This window comes from Ascaphus truei, chromosome 2, assembly GCF_040206685.1.
Source record: "Ascaphus truei isolate aAscTru1 chromosome 2, aAscTru1.hap1, whole genome shotgun sequence".
NCBI classification, from domain to species: domain Eukaryota; kingdom Metazoa; phylum Chordata; class Amphibia; order Anura; family Ascaphidae; genus Ascaphus; species Ascaphus truei.
The window spans coordinates 317,576,445-317,599,176 of record NC_134484.1 but is presented as its reverse complement, the minus strand read 5'-3'; the positions used below and the strand labels follow the sequence as shown (position 1 = coordinate 317,599,176).

General features: G+C 41.9%; 1 protein-coding gene across 1 annotated transcript in view; it reads left to right on the top strand.

Annotated features, from left to right (window-relative positions):
* Positions 1 to 1,844: 1,844 nt before the first annotated feature.
* DCLK3 (doublecortin like kinase 3) overlaps positions 1,845 to 22,732 on the top strand; it is a 39,722-nt gene continuing 18,834 nt past the window's right edge. The window contains exons 1-2 of the mRNA XM_075586509.1: positions 1,845 to 2,106; positions 16,884 to 18,721. Of these exons, the coding sequence (XP_075442624.1) occupies positions 2,049 to 2,106; positions 16,884 to 18,721 (1,896 nt within the window). The 5' untranslated portion in view covers positions 1,845 to 2,048. The remainder of the gene's footprint in view (positions 2,107 to 16,883; positions 18,722 to 22,732) is intronic.

The window sequence follows — 22,732 nt, the reverse complement described above, 5'->3', positions numbered from 1 at the left end:
CTCTGCCAAGGGTGCCACAGCCCCCATGAAAGACCCTCTGCCAGCTGTTCAGCGGATGCTTATCGCACCATCCATAGATAGAGGCCACAATCCCCCTATCCTCTCTAAACCCAGAACAGAGGAGAGGCGAATACCAACATGTTTTAGGTGGGAAGGAAAGTGTGGTACATGTGAACGAAAAGGGGTGACTGATGTCTGTAGGGCAGGGGTACCCCAAGATTTAAGAAATATTCACCCCTGTTGAAAACAAAGATTGAGAACCACTGATTTTCAGGTTGTTTTGACAGGGAGTCATTTAGCTTGCTGCAGCTGGGGTAATAGAAACATGAACCAGAACAGCTTTCCTTCTTGCAACATATACAAGATTTAGCCTTACACTTACATCACAATGTATAATAGAAGCTAGAGTGTGGTAGACTCTGAGGTAATGTGAGGAGGATCTCCTCTGAAAAGCGCAGTTCATGCATGTAACAGTCTCACACAACAGAAAGAAGGCGGCAAGTACTTTAAAGGACAAATAGACCGAAACGACTGAGACCTAAACGATGAAAGAAGATAGAGTTCAAATAAGGTTTCAAACTTTAAAGTGGGTAGAAAAAATGGGCAGACTACTGTAGTCTGACTACAGTATGTGGTACAAATGGTGTTTTTTGGTGTCAAATTGTACATTGGTGTTAAGGCCCTGATACAGTATCTGTGACTGATACCTGCGAAGCTGAGTTAGCCTGAGTAACTGAGTACAGTTTCTCACAACCCTGTCTCATGCTTTTTTCTCCTACTTTAAATGTATTGACAGTTTTACTATATTAGTATGCCTAGCATCTGCCAACTACTGTACAGCTGTAGTAAATAAATGATGATGATAATAATAGTATATTTTATCAACAATACCATCATTTTGCTGAACTTGTTTACCTCATGTCTGGGGTATGTTTAAAGATGCAGAACAGGCTGCATTGTGTTTAAAAGGATTATCTTTTTTTTAAATTACAGGTTTGAAACAGGGTTTCTGGAGCTGTGTTCCTTTTCTCTCCATTGCCCGCCTGCTTCCAGAGATACTTACCTCTGTAGGGGTGCCGGTATTTCTGTGCAGTTTAAATGGCCCAGTCATGCTGGCCAATAAGAAGCCGCAAAGGATGACTTCCCAGCTTCCTATTGGTCCGCGTGACTGGGGATATTTGAAGACGCCATTATGTTAGGCCCACAGTTCCCTACCTGCAGAGATACCGGCACCGCTACGGAGGTAAGTATCTCTGGAAGCAGGGGGTCCTCGGGGCCGAAATTAACACAGGTCAGCTCCGGACGTCTCCTTGACTGCATGTTACCCACACAACAATTTGCAGGACTCATTTGGCAATCCTTTACAGCAGCAGGAAGACCCCAATATGAGTCACAAAGTCCAGGATGCTAAGTGGTTAATGTAATAACATATCAATAAAATGAACCCGAGGATCGTCTGGTGTGTGTATTATATGGTACTGGAGCTGACACAGTTGCCAGGCTACCAAATAAATATCCAGGGTAATGTCCTGATCTCTTTCAGAAACCCCAACAGAGCTGCATAGTTTGGCACCCTCTGTGCTGTTGCCCAGTGAGGGTTGGGACAGGCTGAAACATCCAAAAGAAGATAACATTGTATTCCCTTGAAACCAAGAAAACTCAGCTAAAGAGAAAAGAAGTATAGGAAGAAAAGCACACACAGATACATTAACACACTCAAATCCTGCAGCTTTTGGCAGGCTTTCCTAACCCCTCCTCCTCCTCACACTTTCTGAAGTTACCCCCCCCCCTGCCCTAAGTGTTGAAGAGAAGAAGTGTATTATCTCTTTTCTGGAGATACTGTGCAGCAGGGAGGTGGTCCTTACACTTCATAGATCCCTTCAGCGTCTCCGGGGAATGCAGCACGATGAGGATCTGACAGCGAGTGAAAGAAATGCAGTACCTCTTGCAGGACATAATTAGCAATTGAAACACTAGAAGAATACTGCAGTTCACAGGGGCTGCTCTTTTTGTACTTATTTCCCTACTTTCTGCGGTTAGGAGCTAACATGCCTGGAGGGGCTTTGGGAACCTCTGAATTATCACCCTGCCGCTGCAAACACCATGGTAAGTTATTTCCTTTACTACTATTAATATAATAATAATTTGTTATATATATATACACACACTTTTAAAAAAAATCTATTTAATAAAAAAAATCAGTCTTTATTAGTGTTAATAATGAAAAAAACTGACATGCATTTAAGTTTGGTGTTTATCATTGCAGTAATTTTTTTAGTTTCCATACAGTACTTCCCCGTGATGCTTTTGTCTTCTACCTGTGGATGGGCCACCACAAGAGGTGGCATTTCATAGGAAAGGATGCTTAATTTCTGGTTTTAATCATTTTTAACCGAAAGTGCAACATGATCAGTCGGTGGTGTTTTTTGATTAAAGCCTAAAACCCGGAATATATATATATATATACACACACACACACACACACACACACACACACACCCCCCCCCCCCCCCCCTTAGGTAAGGGCATACCGGACAACTGTCTGGGGTTCCACACTGTAGGGGCCCCCAAATTGAGTTGATCCTGTGATATTTACATGACATTGTGATTTTAGTGTTACACTTACATTTTACTTTTGGTTGTTTATGACTTGTGTAACTTTTAGAGTTCGGTGTTGATATGTTATAGAAACTAAATTGTGTGTGCCGATGACCCGCATTTTAAATGAAATTTCTTTGTCTTTTGTCACTGTTTTGTCACAGAAATTGTATTTGTAGTGGTGGTGTTTTTAATTAAAAATCAAAACACAATTTTAGTGCCAAAACGCAAAGAAGTTTGACTTAGAACGTGTGTTTGAGCTATTTGCACATCTATATTTATAGTAACTGAATTCCTTTTGTGTGTGTGTCTGTGTGTGTGTATCAGTCACTGTGTGTGTGTGTGTGTGTGTGTGTGTCAGGCAGTGTGTGTGTGAGTCAGTCAGGGTGTATGTGTGTCTCTCTCTGTGTGGTGTGTGTTATTCTCAGTGTCCTACACCACCCTCTCTCCTGACTCCCCCGGCGGAGCTGCGGACACGGGGGAAGGGGGAAAGAAGGGGTCCTGTCTGAGTCTCCCCCTGTGGCGGAGCTGTGGACACGGTTGTGTTTCATGCTGCTGGTGCCTTCTGCCAGAGCAGCCTCCCCCTCTCTCCTTCTTCCCCCCCCTTCCCCCCGGCGGCAGTAAGGAGACACAGCCGGAGCAGCCCCTGCCCGGAGCAGCCCCCAATCTCTCCCCCGGCGGAGCTGCGGACACGTCTGTGTGTGTTCTGCTGCTAGTGCAGCCCCTCGGGGGACCCGGGAGGTGCTCGACCGCTCACTGGGAGGGGTTCTCCGCGGCTCACTGGGGGTTGGGTGTTCGGTGCATTACTCAGGGTGAGGGGTGTTCGGTGCATCACTCGGTGGGCGGGGTTCAGCGCATCACTCGGGGGGGGGTTCGGCGTATTACTTAGGGGCATGTGTGTGTGCCTTCCTCTTCTCTACGGTGACGCCTCCTGGTGGAAGCTGGCAACACTGATGGCCTCTTCTGCCAGTAGTGACATCACTTCCGTCTCCATCAACTCCATTTACTTCAAGGCAATTTTGCTCATGTGGTAGGTGTGCCCAAAGAAGTTTCACTTCAAAAAGGCAGTTTATTGAATATGAACGCATACCGTGTGTTGTGCCAGAATCACAACTTTTTGGTCACCCCAGGGGGATCTTCCACAGGGGTATCTTGACACACACGATGGTGCCTTCCATAAATACAGTAAACAAAACATCTGCACCGAGGCCAACAGATCCGTGGGAAACAGAAACTAGGTAATTGCAGGTGAATACTTCCATACAAGCTATAAACAATATCTCATAAAAATAAACTATGTAATATATGAATGAAATAAATAGCAAAGTAACACAATAAATCATAAATAAACAAAGGGGACATAGAACTAGGAATAAAGGACAAAAGTAACCACCAAATGAGCAAATAAAGAGACAGAAAACTATGCAAAAGAAATACTGAACTAAAGATGTGAATAGATATAGTGTATTACACAAGCACTTATTAGCATTAGCCTAGAATCAAATCTGTAGTTACAGTAGTTCACATCACACGGTAACATTGTTATACACAGCATTTCATTACCATCGCTCATAATGTATCAACAGAGCCAAAGTGATAAGATATACAAGATCCTCAGCAAATACAAACCGATAAGGCGGTTATAAAAAAAAAAACAAGAAAAAAAGAAGACGGACCAGAAAAATTGAGTGGGACATAAACAAATGAGTAAATAAACATAATCTTATGAAGTCATATACTGCATACGAAATGAGAGTGCATGCCCTTATATAACCCAACAAATAATAAATGGAAGCCATCACTGTATGTGCCCAGATTGCCCATAGAAAGGTCCCCCTGGGGACTGAAACGTTGAAAACAATAGGCATTTTTTCTCTAATACATCTAGTGCAATATCTCTCCCTCCCTCCTCCTCTCTCTCATTCTCTTCCCCATTTCTCTTACCCCCCTTCTCTTTCACTCTCCCTGTCATTCCCCGCTTTGCTCGTAGCTCCTCCCCACATTTGTAGCTCCACCCCTTTCTGCTCCTGCGACAACGTGGAGGAAGGGCGAAAGGGAGTGGGGAGAGAGGAGGTTGGGGGCTGCAAGTCCCCACCTGTGCCTTATATGCTCTGCCCTACATATTCTTTGATAGGTAGGAAAAGCCATTGTTTCCAATTCAATAAATCATTACTATTGTTACCAAATTGTCAGATCTTCTCACAGAAGCATGGACAGCTGACTGGTGCAATATTTCTAGAAGTGTTCCTTTTTATTACTGAATAACTGCGTCCAGTGGGATCACCTTTTCTGCAATTCAAAACAACAATCACATAATTACCTTTGGGATGTGTAACATCAGGACCCACATGGACAACAGTACACCAACCTTGACCAAGTCATTTCTGGAATTTCAAGGCGTTGGCAAGCCCAACCAACCGGACCAAGAATCGGGCGGCCCACACACCATACACAGACACACGCTACACGTACCCAACACTCACCACACACAGACACACGCACACCAGATACACGCCATACATACATGCTTTCCATACACTGTACAACAATAGAGCTCCATACGCATACAAAAGCAAAATAAACACACACAAGATAGAATATATATCTTAATGCTTCTCTCCAACTACTTCCAAGATTGTTGTAACCCCCTCATCCCCACTCAATTTCTTCTTCTTCTTCTTCTTCTTCTTCTTCTTCTTCTTCTTCTTCTTCTTCTTCTTCTTCTTCTTCTTCTTCTTCTTCTTCTTCTTCTTCTTCTTCTCCTTCTTCTCCCAGCATGCATGTGGGGGAGCTGTGCACACTTCATAATCACGTGGAACCCTCCCATTGGTAAGTGCTCCTTGGCTGGGGGGGGGGGGGGGAGAGTTAGGAGATGATGACACCCGTTGCCCTGGTTACAAGACGGTGCTGCCTGCAGGAGACTCACACTGCTGCTTCTGCATCAGAGGTAGGAGCGGGCACCCTGCACCCGGACACTCAGTACTCGCGCTGCCCATTCAGAGAGGGAGAATACCGGACACATACATGTCCGGTATTGCCTCTCATTTTTTTACTGGACAGAGGGGCTAATTACCGGTCTGTTCAGGTCAAAACGGGGCACCTGGCAACCCTAATCGGAATGTAAATTTTCAAGCCTTATTGAAAGCGAAGGCCTCAATCATATGACAATAATCTAAATCTCTGTTAATTTTATGTTCAATTGAAATCAATGCTAACCCCACAAGATGTTCTTGTTACCTAGACGAGAGTAGATCATGTTTTAACATTTTCAACTTCAAAAATGACCTCTCACCAGACGCTTCTGTTTAAGGTACAGCGAGAATAAGGGGAAGTATTACACATACATTTGGGTAACTATCTTGAAAGTTAGACTTATGAATAAACTGAAGGGCTGCTAAAGCCTTTTTCTTGAGGTTGCTAATATAACCTTAAAAAACTCTTGATTTCAGTCAGCAACACTGTAAAATCTATGTCTCCCTTAAGGTATAAAGATACATCTTTGCATCCCTTTTCAAGGTTATTATCGCCCATTTTAGCCAAAGATTTAACATCAAATATAAATCCATACTTGTCCTTAAAATGCACCATTTGTTTAAATCTGTCATCTAGTTTAGCAACTGTTTAATTCACCGTAACATTAAAGAATTCAATGCAAATTTTGTCTTTTGGGTCAAGTATGGGCTCGTCTGGGCCTCTTTCTCAAACGCTGCTCTGGAAATTTTATCTCAATAGGATCATCATATGTTCAGCAATGTTTTCAGCAACTTTCTGTACTTTGAAACCGTGATCTCTATACTCAGTCATATATTCATGGATACCTTTCAACAATGCCCTGCATATCTAGATTTTGCTTGTGCTTGCTTACTTTATTTACTTGCACAGAATGTCATACAAGATAAATGTGCTATACTATATATATATATATATATATATATATATATATTAGAGAGAGAGAGAGAGAGAGAGAGAGAGAGATAATCCACTCCAGCAGGAGCAGACACAAGAAAACTTGTATTCAAAAATAAACATAGCACAAACATATATACATATATATAAATATATATATAGTATAGCACATTTATCTTGTATGACATTCTGTGCAAGTAAATAAAGTAAGCAAGCACATGCAAAATATGGATATGCAGCTAGATGTTGCAGTATATGAGAGAGAGAGATAAAGATAAAGTTGTGGATGGGAGATACATAAGCCCTGCATCTGCAAATTATACCTATCCCTACTAAGGGTAAAAGGCCCAGGGAATGTTTTACAAATGAAGCCAGGTGCAGACCACCTGGCCTTTATTAACAGAGTTTAAAAAGGCCAGGCTGGATCAGATCTTCCCTCTCCCCTATTCCAGCTAAGGCCAGGTCCCCGCTGGCTACTGCAGTGCCCGTTGTGATGGATGCTGCAGGGACAAGAGACGCTCCTCAATGGGGCTGGGCCCGCTGCGAGGGGTGGCCGCCGCGCTGTGCGGTCAGTTTTTCCAGCCTGCAAGATAATTGTGAGGGGAACTAGCGACAGAGCGATAGGCGACGCCCCCCAGCGGTTCAGCCAATGAGGGCGAACCTGCCGGGTGATGTCATGGCCGCTTCCCCGTCATGCCCCCCCTGTCTTTCTCCCTGCAGCTCACTGAAGACCGGGGGACTCGGCTACACACGCCGCCAGCCTCGCAGGCGCGCTTGCAGAGCAGGCACTGGGGCCGTAGCCTAAGAGGGCTGGATGCTACTAACAGGCACTTGTCTGCAGCAGGTTTGCTTATGACACCTGTGTTTTATTGTTTGGTAAGTGGGGAAGCCACCCAAAGATAGCTAGACAATTGCTGTCTAGTTAATGCTCAGATAGAGCAAGGATTTATTTTTGATTCTTTTGTTTAACTTGATTTTTGTCTGCTGGAGTGCCAAGGAAAATAAAAGACTTAAACCAGACCAGGATTATCCCCTGATTGCGGTTTACCCTAAAAGCCAATGGGTTTTAAGGATCCCAGACAAGAACCCTTCAGCCAAAAAGGGTCTTTTGTCACAATATATATATATACACACACAGTTAGGTCCGGAAATAATTGGACACTGACACAATTTTCATAATTTTGACTCTGTATGCCACCACAATGGATTTGAAATGAAACAATAGAAGTGCAGACTTTCAGCTTTAATTCAAGGGGTTGAACAAAAATATCGTATGAAACGTTTAGGTATTGCAACCATTTTCATACACAGTCCTCTTATTTCAGGGGCTCAAATGTAATTGGACAAATTAACACAATCATAAATAAAATGTTCATTTTTAATACTTTGTTGAGAATCCTTTGCAGGCAAAGACTGCTTGAAGTCTGGAACGCATGGACATCACCAAACGCTGGGTTTCCTCCTTTGTGATGCTTTGCCCGGCCTTTACTGCAGCTGTCTACAGTTGTTGTTTGTTCGTGGGTCTTTCTGCCTTAAGTTTTGTCTTCAGCAAGTGAAATGTATGCTTGATCGGGTTGAGATCAGGTGATTGACTCGGCCATAGCAGAATATTCCACTTCTTTGCCTTAAAAAACTCCTGGGTTGATTTTCCATCTGTAAAGTGCAGCACCGTCCAATCAACTTAGCTGAATTTGGCTGAATGTGAGCAGACAATATATCCCTATACACGTCAGAATTAATCCGGCTGCTTCAGTCTTCTGTCACATCATCAATAAACACTTGTGAACCAGTGCCATTGTAAGCCATGCATGCAGATGCCATCACACTGCATCCACCGTGTTTTACAGATGATGTGGCATGCTTCAGATCATGAGCCGTTCCAAGCCTTCTCCATACTTTTTTCTTCCCATCATTCTGGTACAGGTTGATCTTAGTTTCATCTGTCCAAAGAATGCTGTTCCAGAACTGGGCTGGCTTTTTTAGATATTGTTTGGCAAAGTCTAATCTGGCCTTTCTACTCTTGAGGCTTATGAATGATTTGCACCTTGAGGTGAACCCTCTGTATTTACTCTCGTGAAGTCTTCTCTTTATGGTAGACTTGGATAATTATATGCCTACCTCCTGGAGAGTGTTCTTCACTTGGCTGGATGTTGTGAAGGGGTTTTTCTTAACCATGGAAAGGATCCTACGATCATTCACCACTGTTGTCTTCCGTGGACGTCCAGGCCTTTTTGTGTTGCAGAGCTCACCAGTGCGTTCTTTTATTCTCAGAATGTACCAAACTGTTTATTTGGCCACTCCTAATGTTCCTGCTATCTCTCTGATGGATTTTCTTTTTTTTGCAGCCTAAGGAGGCCCTGTTTCACTTGCATTGAGAGCTCCTTTGATCGCATGTTGTGGGGTCACAGCATCAGCTTCCAAATGCGAATGCCACACCTGGAATCAACTCCAGACCTTTTACCTTCTTAATTGATGATAAATTAACGAAGGAATAGCCCACACCTGTCCATGAAACAGCTTTTGAGTCAATTGTCCAATTACTTTTGGTCCCTTGAAAAAGAGGGGGCTACATATTAAAGAGATGTAATTCCTAAACCCTTCCTCCAATTTGCATGTGAATACCCTCACATTAAAGCTGATAGACTGCACTTTAAGCCCATATTCATTATTTAACTATAACTTGAATTTATTTTGGTACACAGCCGAAATAACAAAACTTGTATCAGTGTCCAATTATATCCGGACCTAACTGTGTATATATATATATATATATATATATATATATATATATATATGTATATATATATATGTATATATATATATATATATATATATGTATATATATATGTATATATATATATGTGTATATATATATATAATATATATATTTTATATATGTATATATATATATATATATATATATATATATATTCTGTATATATAAATAATGTATGTAGAGTCAGTGTAGTAACACACTCCTACAAAGTAGAAACCAAATTGGCATGAAAGCACAGCGTAGTATAGGAACAAAGTAGAAGTTCAGCATATGTCTTGACCATGGTTCTAACAGAGGCTGACACGTCATACACCTAACAAATTCATTTAAAAAAACATCCCAAGTGTGCTGGACTTCTACTTTGTGTGTATTAGACACCATCCATGCATCATATATACACACACACACACACACACACACACACACACACACACACACACACACACACACACACACACACACACACACACACACACACACACACACACACACACACACACACACACACTCCATGAATTATATATACACACATACACACGCCATCTATGCACCATATACATATGCACACTTACCATTACCAGCAGCACACTGCAGGTAGTCCGGGAGAGGAGGAGCTGCTGGGCTCTGCAGCACACCTCCTGCTGTCCAGAATCTACAGTGTGCGCTCACAGCTTCTCTCCTCTCACTAAGGGCACAATTATTTTTTTATCCGACCGTCCCAGGGGGCAATTTCCCCCTGGCCAATCCACCACTTTTCCAAAGACAGACAGATTTATTCTTCTCAGTGACTTCCAAGCCAGAGTCAGAAGGAATTCAAACCTCTGGGATGGAACCATTAACAAAGAAGCAGTGTGAAAGGTAAATTCCAATGGTATCCTCCTTTTCACGAAATGCATATAACATGGACTTGCCATCACTACCAACATCCAATTCTTCCAGAAAATCAATGCTGACAAAATAGTACACTAGCACTTACAATTATAAAAAAAAACAGAATACCTGCGGGTGCTGAACTCAGAGGTAGATACCAATGATAGAAAGTATAAAACGAGTAGCATTCCAGGGTCATTTATCAGCGCTTTGTGGTTTACTCAAACGTCAATGTTTCAAGGTGAGAAAACGGAGTTTGAATAAACCACATACAGTATGGCTGATAAGCCACCAGATAAGCACAAGACATCATGGCAACACCCATGATATAAGTATTGTCAATTGATCCACTATGCCATTGTTCATGCCTTGGAATCAAAAAGATATCCACATCACCTGAGCTATGCCAAGAGCTTGTGACTGTTGAAAGATCAGTGTTAAAAAAAACTAACGTGCCCGAACAAGCAGGACCTCTCTCTCCAGTGCCTTGATAGAGAACTGATGAATTCCAACCAAGAACAGTAGGAGAGTGTCAGCAGTGCTTGTCTCTCAAGTCCACCATAATCAGTGCCTGTGCAGAGCCACTGGTTTTGATTTGATTGACTCTAAGTGAAAACCCTTTTGTGCTTCGCAGAATATCAATTCCAAGCAAATAATCTATAAGCTAAAGGAAGACGCGTGACATGAAGAGCAGATGGTGGGAAAGAGACCCAACATTTTGCTGACATCCATGATATGCATTCTTTTCACTCACCAAAGCCATTTTGTCTCAGTGTTAGCATTCAGGTACCAATCCCTTTGAGACCTAAGAACAAAAGGAGATTTATTAAGGACAGGGACAACGTCAGTGCTACTTGGAAGGAATTTTTCGAAGACTGTCTCAATCAAGACTCTGATGTTGATGAGAGTGTTCTCAATTCCGTCCCACAACACCCAGTCAGAGACAGGCACAGAATCCCACTAACCCATGACTAGGAGAATAAAGTAATCAAGCAGATGTAGAAACAGCAAGGCACCTGAAGCTGATGGAATCCCTTCCAAAGTCGTTAAGCAGGGAGAAGAGGAGCTCACATCACAGCTCCATGCTCTCATCTTGAAAATCGGGAATAATAAGAAAATCTCTGATGACCTTAGGGATGCCATGATCGTGACAATCTTTAATAATGGAAAGTCCAAATGTGAAAATTGTAGAGGAATCACCCCGCTGTCTACTGATGTAAAGATCATTGTGAGAATCCTCCTGAACCACCTCCTTCCACTTGCTGAATACACTGGCGACACACTTTATTCGAGCTCGGCTAGTCCCACGAATTCGGGTATACCCGGGTGTATTGAGGTTTGTGACTGTTTTCTGCCCGAGTGCATTGGGTTATTTTCCAGGCAGGGATTGAAGCATTTTATTCCCGCTGGCTGCAATACTGCACAGTATATATATATATACTGCATTACAATTCATGAATTTATGCCATCTGGTAGACACGCAAAGCATTGCAGCCTATTAAATCCTAATCATTATCATTTAACAGATCAGCCGCCCATCAGCCAGGCATGAACCCAGGCTGGGAAGGCAAACGCAACGGGGCTTGTCAGAGGTGAGGAGTGGCACATTCCAGGTATCTGCCAGGTACATACTGGGTATTTGCTCGAATAAAGTGTGTCGGTGCAGTAGCTCCTCCCAGAATGTCCAAGTGGGTTTAGGCCATCAAGATGCACAACTGACATGATATTCTTTGTTCGCAAACTGAAGGAAAAATGTCAGAAACAACAACATAAACCTTTTAGCCTTTTTGACCCCCATTCTTTTCCTGCTCCATGAAAATATGTGAGTGGTGATACTAAGGATCCATCACAGACCCTTTTGAGATTAAGACAGGAGTGAAGCAAGGCTGAATCATCACCCCAACATTCTTCTTGATATTCCTTACTGCACTGAAACATCTGACCACTGACAAGCTTCCAATCAGAGTGGCGATAATTGACCTAATGGAGGGTAAGATACTTAACTTCTCCCAACTCTGAGTAATATGGCAGTTAACTGAAAAGTTACTGTATAAAGGTGATCTTCATTAATGTAGTCCTGAAACTATACTTTACATCAATAATTCTGTTAGAAAAGTACTGTGAAATCTGCGACAAAGTTTGGCATTGAATTATTCTATATACAGTATTCTTTATCCACTTAATTATACATTTTCATATTGAAAATGATTGATCTTTCTTATTGATACAGTATTTTGAGTATCACAAGACACATCAGGATGACCATAGCAGCCGAGGACATGGCAACCAGCTCCCTATGTGCTTGTAGCTTTTTGCAGTAGCGTTCTTGTTGCTGCTGGCTATCTTGATGTGTCCCAACCCGTACAAGTGCAAATTGTGGATTGGCGCTAACCTCAGGGAACATTATGTCCATTACTGATTTTGATAATATGGTGTTATGAAACCTGACTCCACAGAGCTTTGTGGATCTGGGCCAGCGAGGGAGCTTTAGCTAGTGGCGACCCCATAGAAAGTACCTAGCACAAATCCAATGTCTTGGGCATTAACAGTTGGCTTAGGACATGTCATGGTTCAGAAATACTGTCGGAAAGAAAATGATGTGTGTTCATAGTAGGAAAAGTGGATGCAACTGACCAGAGATTGCTAATTGCAGCTTCATGATGTTTGATAATGGTTTGGTCTTACATTTGTGACTATGGATTTTACACCTCAGATAACAACCATTTAAAGAAACGCACAGGCTAAGGAAGACGAGGCAGTTTTAAATCCTCAAATAGGGAAGGGGTATATGAGAAAATTATTTCTATGCATTGAAGAGTGAGGAGCCTATTCTTGTATGCATAACTGCATGCCTTTGCCAAGTGAATATGTGTAGTAGCAAGGGGATTGTTGCTTTGAAATTCTCAAGCACTGTAATGGTATAAACCTTCCCAATGTAAAATGTACTGACTGTAAGGGAATGCCTGTGATAAGATTTATTTCCATTACACTGTGTAAATGTAATAAGGAGAGTTTAGTTACAGTACAGATCATCTTCTTATTGAGCTAGATTCTTCAAGCTCCCCTCTCCCCCTACTAAGGCTACATTGGCAGTCTTAATTATTTACATTAAGCTACTAAACACGGCAGTGTCATTATCCAGTGTTATATTACCTCATGTACTGTAGATTACACCTTCCACACAATAGTGAGATGTGTGCAACGTAAGAAAGATAACAACAGTATTTAAAAGTCTTTCATTAGGAGCATGTGGAACAGGCATGTATATTTTAGAGCAGTGCATATCAACCATTTTCTTGTTCTTTATCACCATGTCAAAATAACAGCCCCTGTACCATTAACATTTGACAAATGTTTCAAAGCATCTATGCTATTACTTATATTTACTATAACAGGATATCCTCACGGTAGAAAACGGAGCACAGCAATTGCAGCAAAGAGGGGGCTAGATACCGGTATTAAAAGTCCTTTATTCCATGGTAGACATCATGGCATGGGATAGGTTAAAAATCTCGAACGCGTTTCGGGCCGTCGCCCTTTGTCAACGAGAATATTTTACAGACTGCGGCTACCGCAGCTGATATAGGAGTTCCCCTGCCTCCAGCTGGTTAATGACGTCTCCTACAATTGGCGCGAAATCGTCAAGGTACGATCTGATTGGCCCAAGCCCTGGACCAATGAGATCACTGGGCTGTGAATGAATCACTAATCCCGAGGAGGGGAGGGGAATATCCCATAGATCAGATGCAGAGCTTGTGTATGTTGAAACCTCAGCATACACTAATGGAGCAAAGTAATATTAAAAACAATAACATAGACACATGTTAAAAGCAATCTTGTACATTGAAATGGTGGAATAGAGGACCTAATGATTCCCAATGTTTAACTATATGAATTATAATTCACTATCTTTGTTGCATAAATATATCTAGGGACGATACATTCTTAAAGAAATAATTATGAAATGCCACAGGTGTAATAAACAAGGTATAGCATAGAACAAACATTGATTTAACTGTCTACAGCAGTCAGGAATATATATGGTTATTAAGAATTGAGCCTTAATCATTGTATATGTGAAGATGATCACACAGTGATATACAGGTATATGAATACAGAAATATCCAAAATGAGTGAAGCATATCTAGAAAATAGGTTGTACGTCATGGGGAGAATGTGCTGGAGAGGGGAGGGGGGGAGGGGGGAGGGGGTGAGGGGAGGGGGGAGGGGGGGAGGGGAGGGGAGGGAGGGGGGAAGGGGGGAGGGGAGGGAGGGGGAGAGGGGGAGGGGGGAGGGGGGGAGGGGAGGGAGGTGGAGGGGGGGAGGGGGGGAGGGGGGAGGGGGGGAGGGGAGGGAGGTGGAGGGGGGGAGGGGGGGAGGGGGGAGGGGGGGAGGGAGGGAGGGGGGAGGAGGGGAGGGGAGGGAGGGGGAGGGGGAGAGGGGGAGGGGGAGAGGGGGAGGGGGGGAGGAGAGGGAAGGGAGGGGGGAACGGGGGAGGGGAGAAGGAAGGGGTGTGGTTTTGGCGTAGGGGAGGGGATGGGGCAAGACGGACAAAGACTTGTTAACATATCGGCTATTTAAAGAATTTATTTAAGGAAATGTTTGAGTTCCCAGTCGGTATTCATACCCTTGGGTGTCAGAGTCCCAAGGGTATAAATCCAATGCATCTCCCGGCAGTTGAGAAGAGATTCTCTATCTCCACCTCTTGGATGTATTGCAATATGTTCAATGGCGCTAAATGTGAGTTGATCTGCTGAGCCCATTGAGCATTGATTGAAGTGTCTTGCGACTGGGAATTTCTCATCTCTATTCTTGATGGTTCTGATATGTTCACTGATTCTTATTTTCAAAGGTCTTATCGTTCTACCTATATAACTGCAACCACATGCACATCTCAGAATGTATATCACAAAATTAGTATTACATGTTAGAAAAGAATTAATCCTCTGTTTTTGACCTGTATATATATTTTTTATGAATTTAATAGGTAGGGCATATTTACAAAAGTTGCAGGATCCACATTTGTAAAACCCATTAGGGATGGTGCTCTTAGTAGGTTTCTTTGTTCTGTACATACTCGGTGAGATATGAGTACCTACTGTCTTTGCTTTCCTATACACTATTCTAGGATTGGATTTAGTGTATTTTTCTAGATCTTTATCCAATCTGAGTACCTCCCAGTGTTTGTTGAGAATAGATCGAATATTCCCAGCTTGTCTGGAATAGGTGGTAATAAAGAGAGGTGCCTCTCTATCATAATTCCCTTGTCTTTGTTCATCTGGTCTAGTCTTTTTATATCTTTGTAAGAGATCTGCCCTCTTAAGCTTTTTCACATTATTGAGTGCACTCCCCAGAACACCGTCTGAGTATCCACGAGCTTTAAATCTTAATCTAAGATTTTCAGCTTGAACATCAAAGGATTCTTCTGTAGAACAAATCCTTCTAAGTCGTAAAAACAGACTTTTGGGGATACCATTGAGCAGTGGTCTCGGGTGTGCACTATTAGCTCTTAACAAGGAGTTGCGGGAGTTTTCCTTTCTATAAATGTCAGTTTGTATCAGTAGATTAGTATCCACATATAGATGCACATATAGATGCATCAACCATTTTCTTGTTCTTTATCACCATGTCAAAATAACAGCCTCTGTACCATTAACATTTGACAAATGTTTCAAAGCATCTATGCTATTACTTATATTTACTATACATCTACTTCGTTTCATTTAGTCAGGTAATTATTACAACTGAGCTCTAAAAGTAACTAAACATTGAACTCCGTGGTTATTTTCGCTGTCATTCTTTATTTTACAGCCACCTGAAGCTTCAAACTACAGTCATGTAGAAAATTCAGCTGTGTGCAAAGTGGGGGGCGCTAAATTTGTCTGGGGGGGGGGCGCGGGCGGCTGCAGAGGTATTTAAATGAATGCCGGGGGACCGCATGAGCCCTCTGCAACGCTAAAACGTACCTGGACTCTGCTGGCATCACTCGTGTCCATGGCAATGCGGCGTAATGTGACATCACACGCGTCAAATGACCCTGCGGCATCATTTGACGCTGCGTGAGGTAAGGAGGGGTGAGAGGATTCCCTGATGTAGATATCCAATTTGGAAGAGCTTGCGTAAATTAAGATACATTGTACCTTGATGATTTTTCACTGAGCATTTATGATTCGCCTACAGTAGTTTACAGTAAAGCCACAATTAAAGCAGTTATAGAGGGATTGTTCATTGACCTACTCATGTACATATCTCAACCTATCCGTGTAATTGGCTTCAAGAGGGATTCAACCACCCTGAAAATTAAAATGATACATTTTTGGAACCTGTGAGAAATGAAAAGGTTTTTCATTTTCTGAATGTGGACAGAATAAGAAGTATACAATTGCATTACTAAGTACATTATTTCTGAAAACCTTTCTGGAGGGATTGTGGGAGATATTTACTATACCGTGCTATGCCACGAAGCACCTTTTGGAGCTTGAAGTTATCTCATGGTATAGAACTGCTTAGTTAATATGGGCCCATATCTTTAATGAAGACTATTTTATTGTAGTTGTAAACAATAATAACACGGATCAGAATTTAACAGTATATTGTTATACTGTATCTAGTTTATTGCCATGTACCTCTGAATTTTTTAGTTGCCATGGAAAATGAAAGGGCAATTTCTTGCACAAAATGTACAGTAATCTTATGACACATAAACAACAGTAAACTGTTTTGTTTCTTTCAGGGCAGTCATTACTTTTTGGCCATCAATACAACAATATAAACCCAAGGTCCACAGACAGAAAACAACAAATAACTTGTCCACCCTTGGGCCCCAGAACCCTTGGGAAACCACACTTTGGAACAAACAACTACACTTCACCCTATTTCCACGCGCGGAACGGTTTCCACACAATACATTCTGAGAACAGCCCTGTAAAACCGAGAATTGTGACTGTTGTAAAACCAGGAGGTCATCCTCTGAGAAAGATCACGTTACTTCTTAACAGGAGGTCTGTCCAGACTTTTGAACAGCTTGTTGCTGATATTTCAGAAGCTTTGGGATTCCCAAGGTGGAAAAATGACCGTGTGAGAAAACTGTACAGCCTCAATGGCAAGGAAATACGAAGTGTCTCTGATTTCTTCCGTGGGGATGATGCTTTCATAGCTTTGGGGAGAGAGCAGCTGACTATGAAGAGTATTGAAATTGTTGTTGATGAACTTTATCCTGATAGACCCTATTTGCATAACAGGGAACATTATGAAAAACTGAAGTACAAGCTGAATGCGAATGGTTTAAATGTAGATAGTGGCTATGAGGATACAAACATTGCCAACAACTGTAATGATGTTATGTCTCCCAGACTGGCAGCCAATAATGATAGGAAAGCACACACCAAAGGCAGAACTGAGGATACAAAAAGGTCAAAAAAACATGAAAGTGAAAAATGCAGAATAGAACAGGAGATACCCTTTGCAGCAATAACAAAAACAGAGACTTACCGTAGCAAACAAAAGCATTTACCATGTAAAATATCAAGCACAAGTTTGGCTTATATAGTCAGATGTGAACACTGTAGAGAACATAAGCATAATATTAATAGTGAAATTGAGATATTTGAGGACCCTGGTTTGATTGAGTGTCAAAAGCCTAATTTGGAAAAAACAGGAAAGACAAGAAGTTGCAGAAAATCACCAATGAGAAGTAGCCAAGAAGAAGAGTCGAGACTAAAATGTAAAGCATGCATTAGTAAATGGAAGGACTTTGACAGGGATTGCAGTGAAGAGATGGACAACAGGGCAGACAACAGGTTGGAAAAGTGTGGGAACCCAGATTGGCAAAATTCCAGAGTGCAAAATAAAGGACAGAGAATATACAAGAAGGAACTTTTGCAAAGTCAGTGTTCCACAGTGAGAAAGAACCATGTTGGAGAGTTAGCAGGTTACTCAAAAATGAAACCCAACGGTAGGCTAATCGAGGATTTCCTGGAGGACTCGGAGAACAACAAGCCATTAGAGGAGGACAAGATAATGCTGGGGAATGGTGGCAGTAAGAAAGAAGTGATAAAAGAGGTTGATTCCACAACACTAAAAACAGTCAGTGGATCACCAGCAGAGAGGGAGGAAAAAGTACACGGTATATCGAGTGTGAACAGACCACGGTGTGTCAAAGACAGAACAGATGTGGAAAGCTATTATGAGATTGGCAAGACTATTGGAGATGGAAACTTTGCAGTTGTAAAGGAGTGTAGACTTCGAAACGCAAATCAGGAATATGCTATGAAGATCATTGATAAGTTCAAATTGAAAGGAAAAGAAGATATTGTTGAAAATGAGGTTAGGATAATCAAATCCATTTCACATCCCAACATAGTGAAACTTCTAGATGATTATGAGACTGACACTGAGATTTACTTAATACTGGAGTATATCAAGGGAGGTGACCTATTTGATGCAATTACTGAGAGTATTAAATTCACTGAACATGATGCTGCTCTCATGTTGACTGACTTGTGTGAGGCTCTGGTCTATATTCACAGTAAGAATATTGTCCACAGGGACCTCAAACCTGAAAATCTTCTGGTAAGTACTAGTCACATTTTTTGTAATAACTAATATGAAGTAAAATGTATTTCCTTAATTTACATAGCACATAATAGTTTGTAATACTATATGCTGATAAAATCAAACCACTCAGTTTCAGACTTTTCTTAACTCTTGACGTTATGTATTTAAAAGAGCCCCCATTTTAACCTCCTGGACACTTAATATTTCAAACGCTTACAATATATCTTCTGAACAAAGCATTGGATTAAAAAAATATAAATGACATTGGAAAGGGCAAGAATATATCTCTTAAGTAAATAATAAAATGCAAACAAAAATGATGCAGACATATTTTAGAAGAACTTTAAGTGTAACTACTGTTGCAAGTAACCTAAAAAGTAACACTGTGTTCTTCAGCTCATTTATTAACCCCTGCAGTGCCCTATAGACAAACTCTACAATGTACAGCATAAGAGCCAGCACCTTGAAAGACCATTTGGTGTTCATTGGAGATCTGGCACTTAACCGCCCAACCAGAAATTACCGTTTAAAAATGTTTGTCACGATACCGTGTTTAGCAGACTACTAGGGATCATAATCACCAGGCAGAACACAGAAGATAAATAAATATAAGTTTATTTGGCCAGAGCCAACATTATGCAACACAAGCAAAACATGAAAATGACCCCACAAACAGGGACTTACGGGGGTACTCCTAGTTTGCTAGGTGCAGAGCGCTTTCGGAGCTAGCTTACCCTGGATGCCGCCTCGATAGTCCATTCTGGTTACCAGGTACCTTGAAGACCGTACAAGGTTCAGCACAGTCCACGGTATAGTTAGTCCCTAAACACCGGGACCAACAGAGGACAACTGTGGAGCTTGGATCGTTTTTGGCTTTTATAGTTTCCCAGCCTCTCCCCCTTCCTCTCTTAACTCATTATTCCCCCTCCTCTGTCTCTCACTCTCTTTCCTCTCTAATTTTCTCACTCTACCCCCTCCAATCTAACTCTCTAACTTTACTTCCTCATCTCTAACTCTCACACTCAATTCCCCCTTCATCTCATACTCAATCCCCTCCTCACACACAATCCCCCTCTCTTCCACTCAACCCCCCCCCCATTTTACATTGCCTTGTGGGTAATGTGGGATGGGGGCGAGGCCTCGGGTCCCACGTTGGTGGGAAGCTTGGGCCAAGAGAGCAGATGCAGAAATTGGGCCCGATTTCTGTGCAGACCCATCTTCTGGTGCCGACCAGGACAAGAGTACTCCCCTGCTTCCCTAGCTCTCCATTGTCCCTAAACACAGCACCTGGCACACACCCCAGCCAGCCCTCTGACTAATTGTATGCCCGGTCATCCGCCATTGTTACTGGCCAAGCACACAATGAGTCACACAGATAAACGTAGTTTACAGTGCATAACCCACTGAACATATGTAAACTGACATGGTATACATTACCAGGGTTGGGGACATTTTCCAATGCTGGGACTTAACAGCTTATTTTGGCAATGAAAGGGTGATTCTAGGAATATTTTAATCTTGTGGGTAAAGACAAATTACCCATACTTGCACTTCTTTGGCTGTGTACATTCCATTCAGGAAATATGTACTTTTGCTGGGTTTATTTTTTATGTGCTGGGGTTATTATGTCTTGTCAACGACGTCAAAATCTGAAATGAGTGTAAATTTATGAGAAAAACAAACAAACAAGGCCATAGTTTTTAACTAAGATTCCCGGCTATAAATATTTTGAGGGGAAACACGTTACCTATGTCTAAATACCTTGTGGTGTGTACCCTTCGAAAATATATTCTGCTAGAGTGTCGTTCTCCTGGCCAATGATAGCTAGCACCTTTTGCGTTCAGCCTTGGAAAACGTAGACATTAAGGGGTAAATCCACAGAAGCGCGTCCATTTTTTTGTGTTGCGTTATTGCCATTTTATGTATTGATATCCATACCGCGTATTCACAAAGGGGATATGCGTTATGATACTCTCACGTTACCACCAAAAATATTGCACCTGTAAATTGACGTTTTGTTTATTCATAGGCAAATCATATGGTAACGAGCAGTTTACCTAACAACAGTGATCCTCAGACCTCAGTTCATGTTAGTGCGTGAGAAATAACGCTGCGATATTTAGCACCTTCCAAAAGCTGCCGTTACTCACATACAGACCCTGATTATCATTGAATTATTTCTGAGAACAGCCCAAAAAACAATGTTTCAAGTATAGGACTTGCCCATTTCATTACAAAAAGTTACATGTGTCATACAAAGACATATATTAAGGATCATATACATGTCTGAAACACATACACTGTAGTATGGTTTTTAGTGTTTAAAGTGATATCGGTGTGGACTAATATGTACTGTATGTATGTATATCTTTATTTATATCGTGCTATCCATGTACATAGCGCTTCACAGCAGTAATACACGTGACATAATAATATAACACATAATGGGAATAAGCACTTGAGACCTAAAAGTAACATTAGGAAAAGGTTTAGGTGGATACCTGTTAACCTGACATTATTTGCCGTTATTTAATGGAGCATTGTGCATCTGATCTTAATAGCCTTACACAATCTTACTGCTATGGGGCCTGTATATAATATTTAGTATTAACCTTAATGCACGGAATTCATTTATTAGAGATCAATGGGACAGTATTTCTTCAATTTTTTTGTCTCTTTGCATCAATGTATCAAGGTCTTTGCTCCAAGCTTTGTGCCACTTGCGTCACCTTGCGATTTAGGGAGTGACAATAGGAGTATATTTGTGTATTAGTTCGGAAAGGACCGTGAGATCAAGAGACACTAACAGAGCAGACAGTGGTATTAAAACCCAGTTTTACCCATATAAGAGCCAGTGCCTTAACCACAACTTCTTGTCGCAAAGAAAAATCAAGGCATTCCTTTTAGTACTTCTACAGTACTTCAATTACACCTTCATTACCTAAGCGTTACCCTTTTGGTTAATAACATTTTCTCATCTCATATTCCCAATTTGTTCTACTAATCTAAAGTAGTCAACAGTACACATGCTTCTGAGATTGACACTGTGTGTGGTTTTACTTTCTCTCTAACCAGGGGTGTACAAACTGGGGGGGGGGGGTGGTGAGATTTTCTGTGGGGGAACCGGCGCTTACAGAGGCCCCACGCTCTTCCCGAAGGCATTTAAATGAAATGCCGATGGAGCAGGAAAGGCCTCTGTAAATTCCCTTATCTTGTCTCTGATGGCTTCTGGCAATGCGTTGCCATGGCAACGCGACAGCACATGACGTCGTGATATCAGAAACGCCGGAACCAAGGTAAGAGGGGCGGGGGGAGCCGGCAGGGGGGCGCAGAGGAAACACTTTGCACACCCCTGCTCTAGACAACTCAAGTTCAACAGAAACCAACTACTTTAAGTTCGGTGGATCCTGTACTAGTGAATTGAATCTTCTCTTTTACTCCCCCCTCTTTTACTTTTCTTTCAGACTTTCTTCTTTCATATATTTAATGACATCTACAAATAGTAGTTGTAATGCAATTTTCAATGCACTTTAATAACAATGTATCTCAGTACTTTTTACACACTTGCATTAGCAAGTAAGACTTCGGATATAGTAGTCGCGCGCGCCTGCTGCAGAGGCGATCCGTGGCCACAGGGATCTGGAGGAGGAGACGCGAAGGGAAGGCCTCCAAGATCAGCTGTGATTCACAGTTCTTTCCTTATGGAGGCGTGTCCGTGACGTCATTGGCGGAACCACGCACGTGACACGGCCTGTCGCGCGGAAAAAATAAAAAATGTGGCCTTGCGTAAAAAAATCGGCCGCGCCGTCGCTCTCGTGCACACTTGCGCACGCTCTATGGGCGTGCTCATTGCCTTATGGCCTTTTGTTCATCACGCACACCGTCGCGCTGACTTTGGACGCGGCCTAATAGCAGAAATGTTTAGACAGAGCAATAGTACAGTACATACTGAATGTACCGTACCAATTGAGGCATTTTATTTATTATTACGGATTTAGTAACACATTTTTATTTCCATTTATTGTT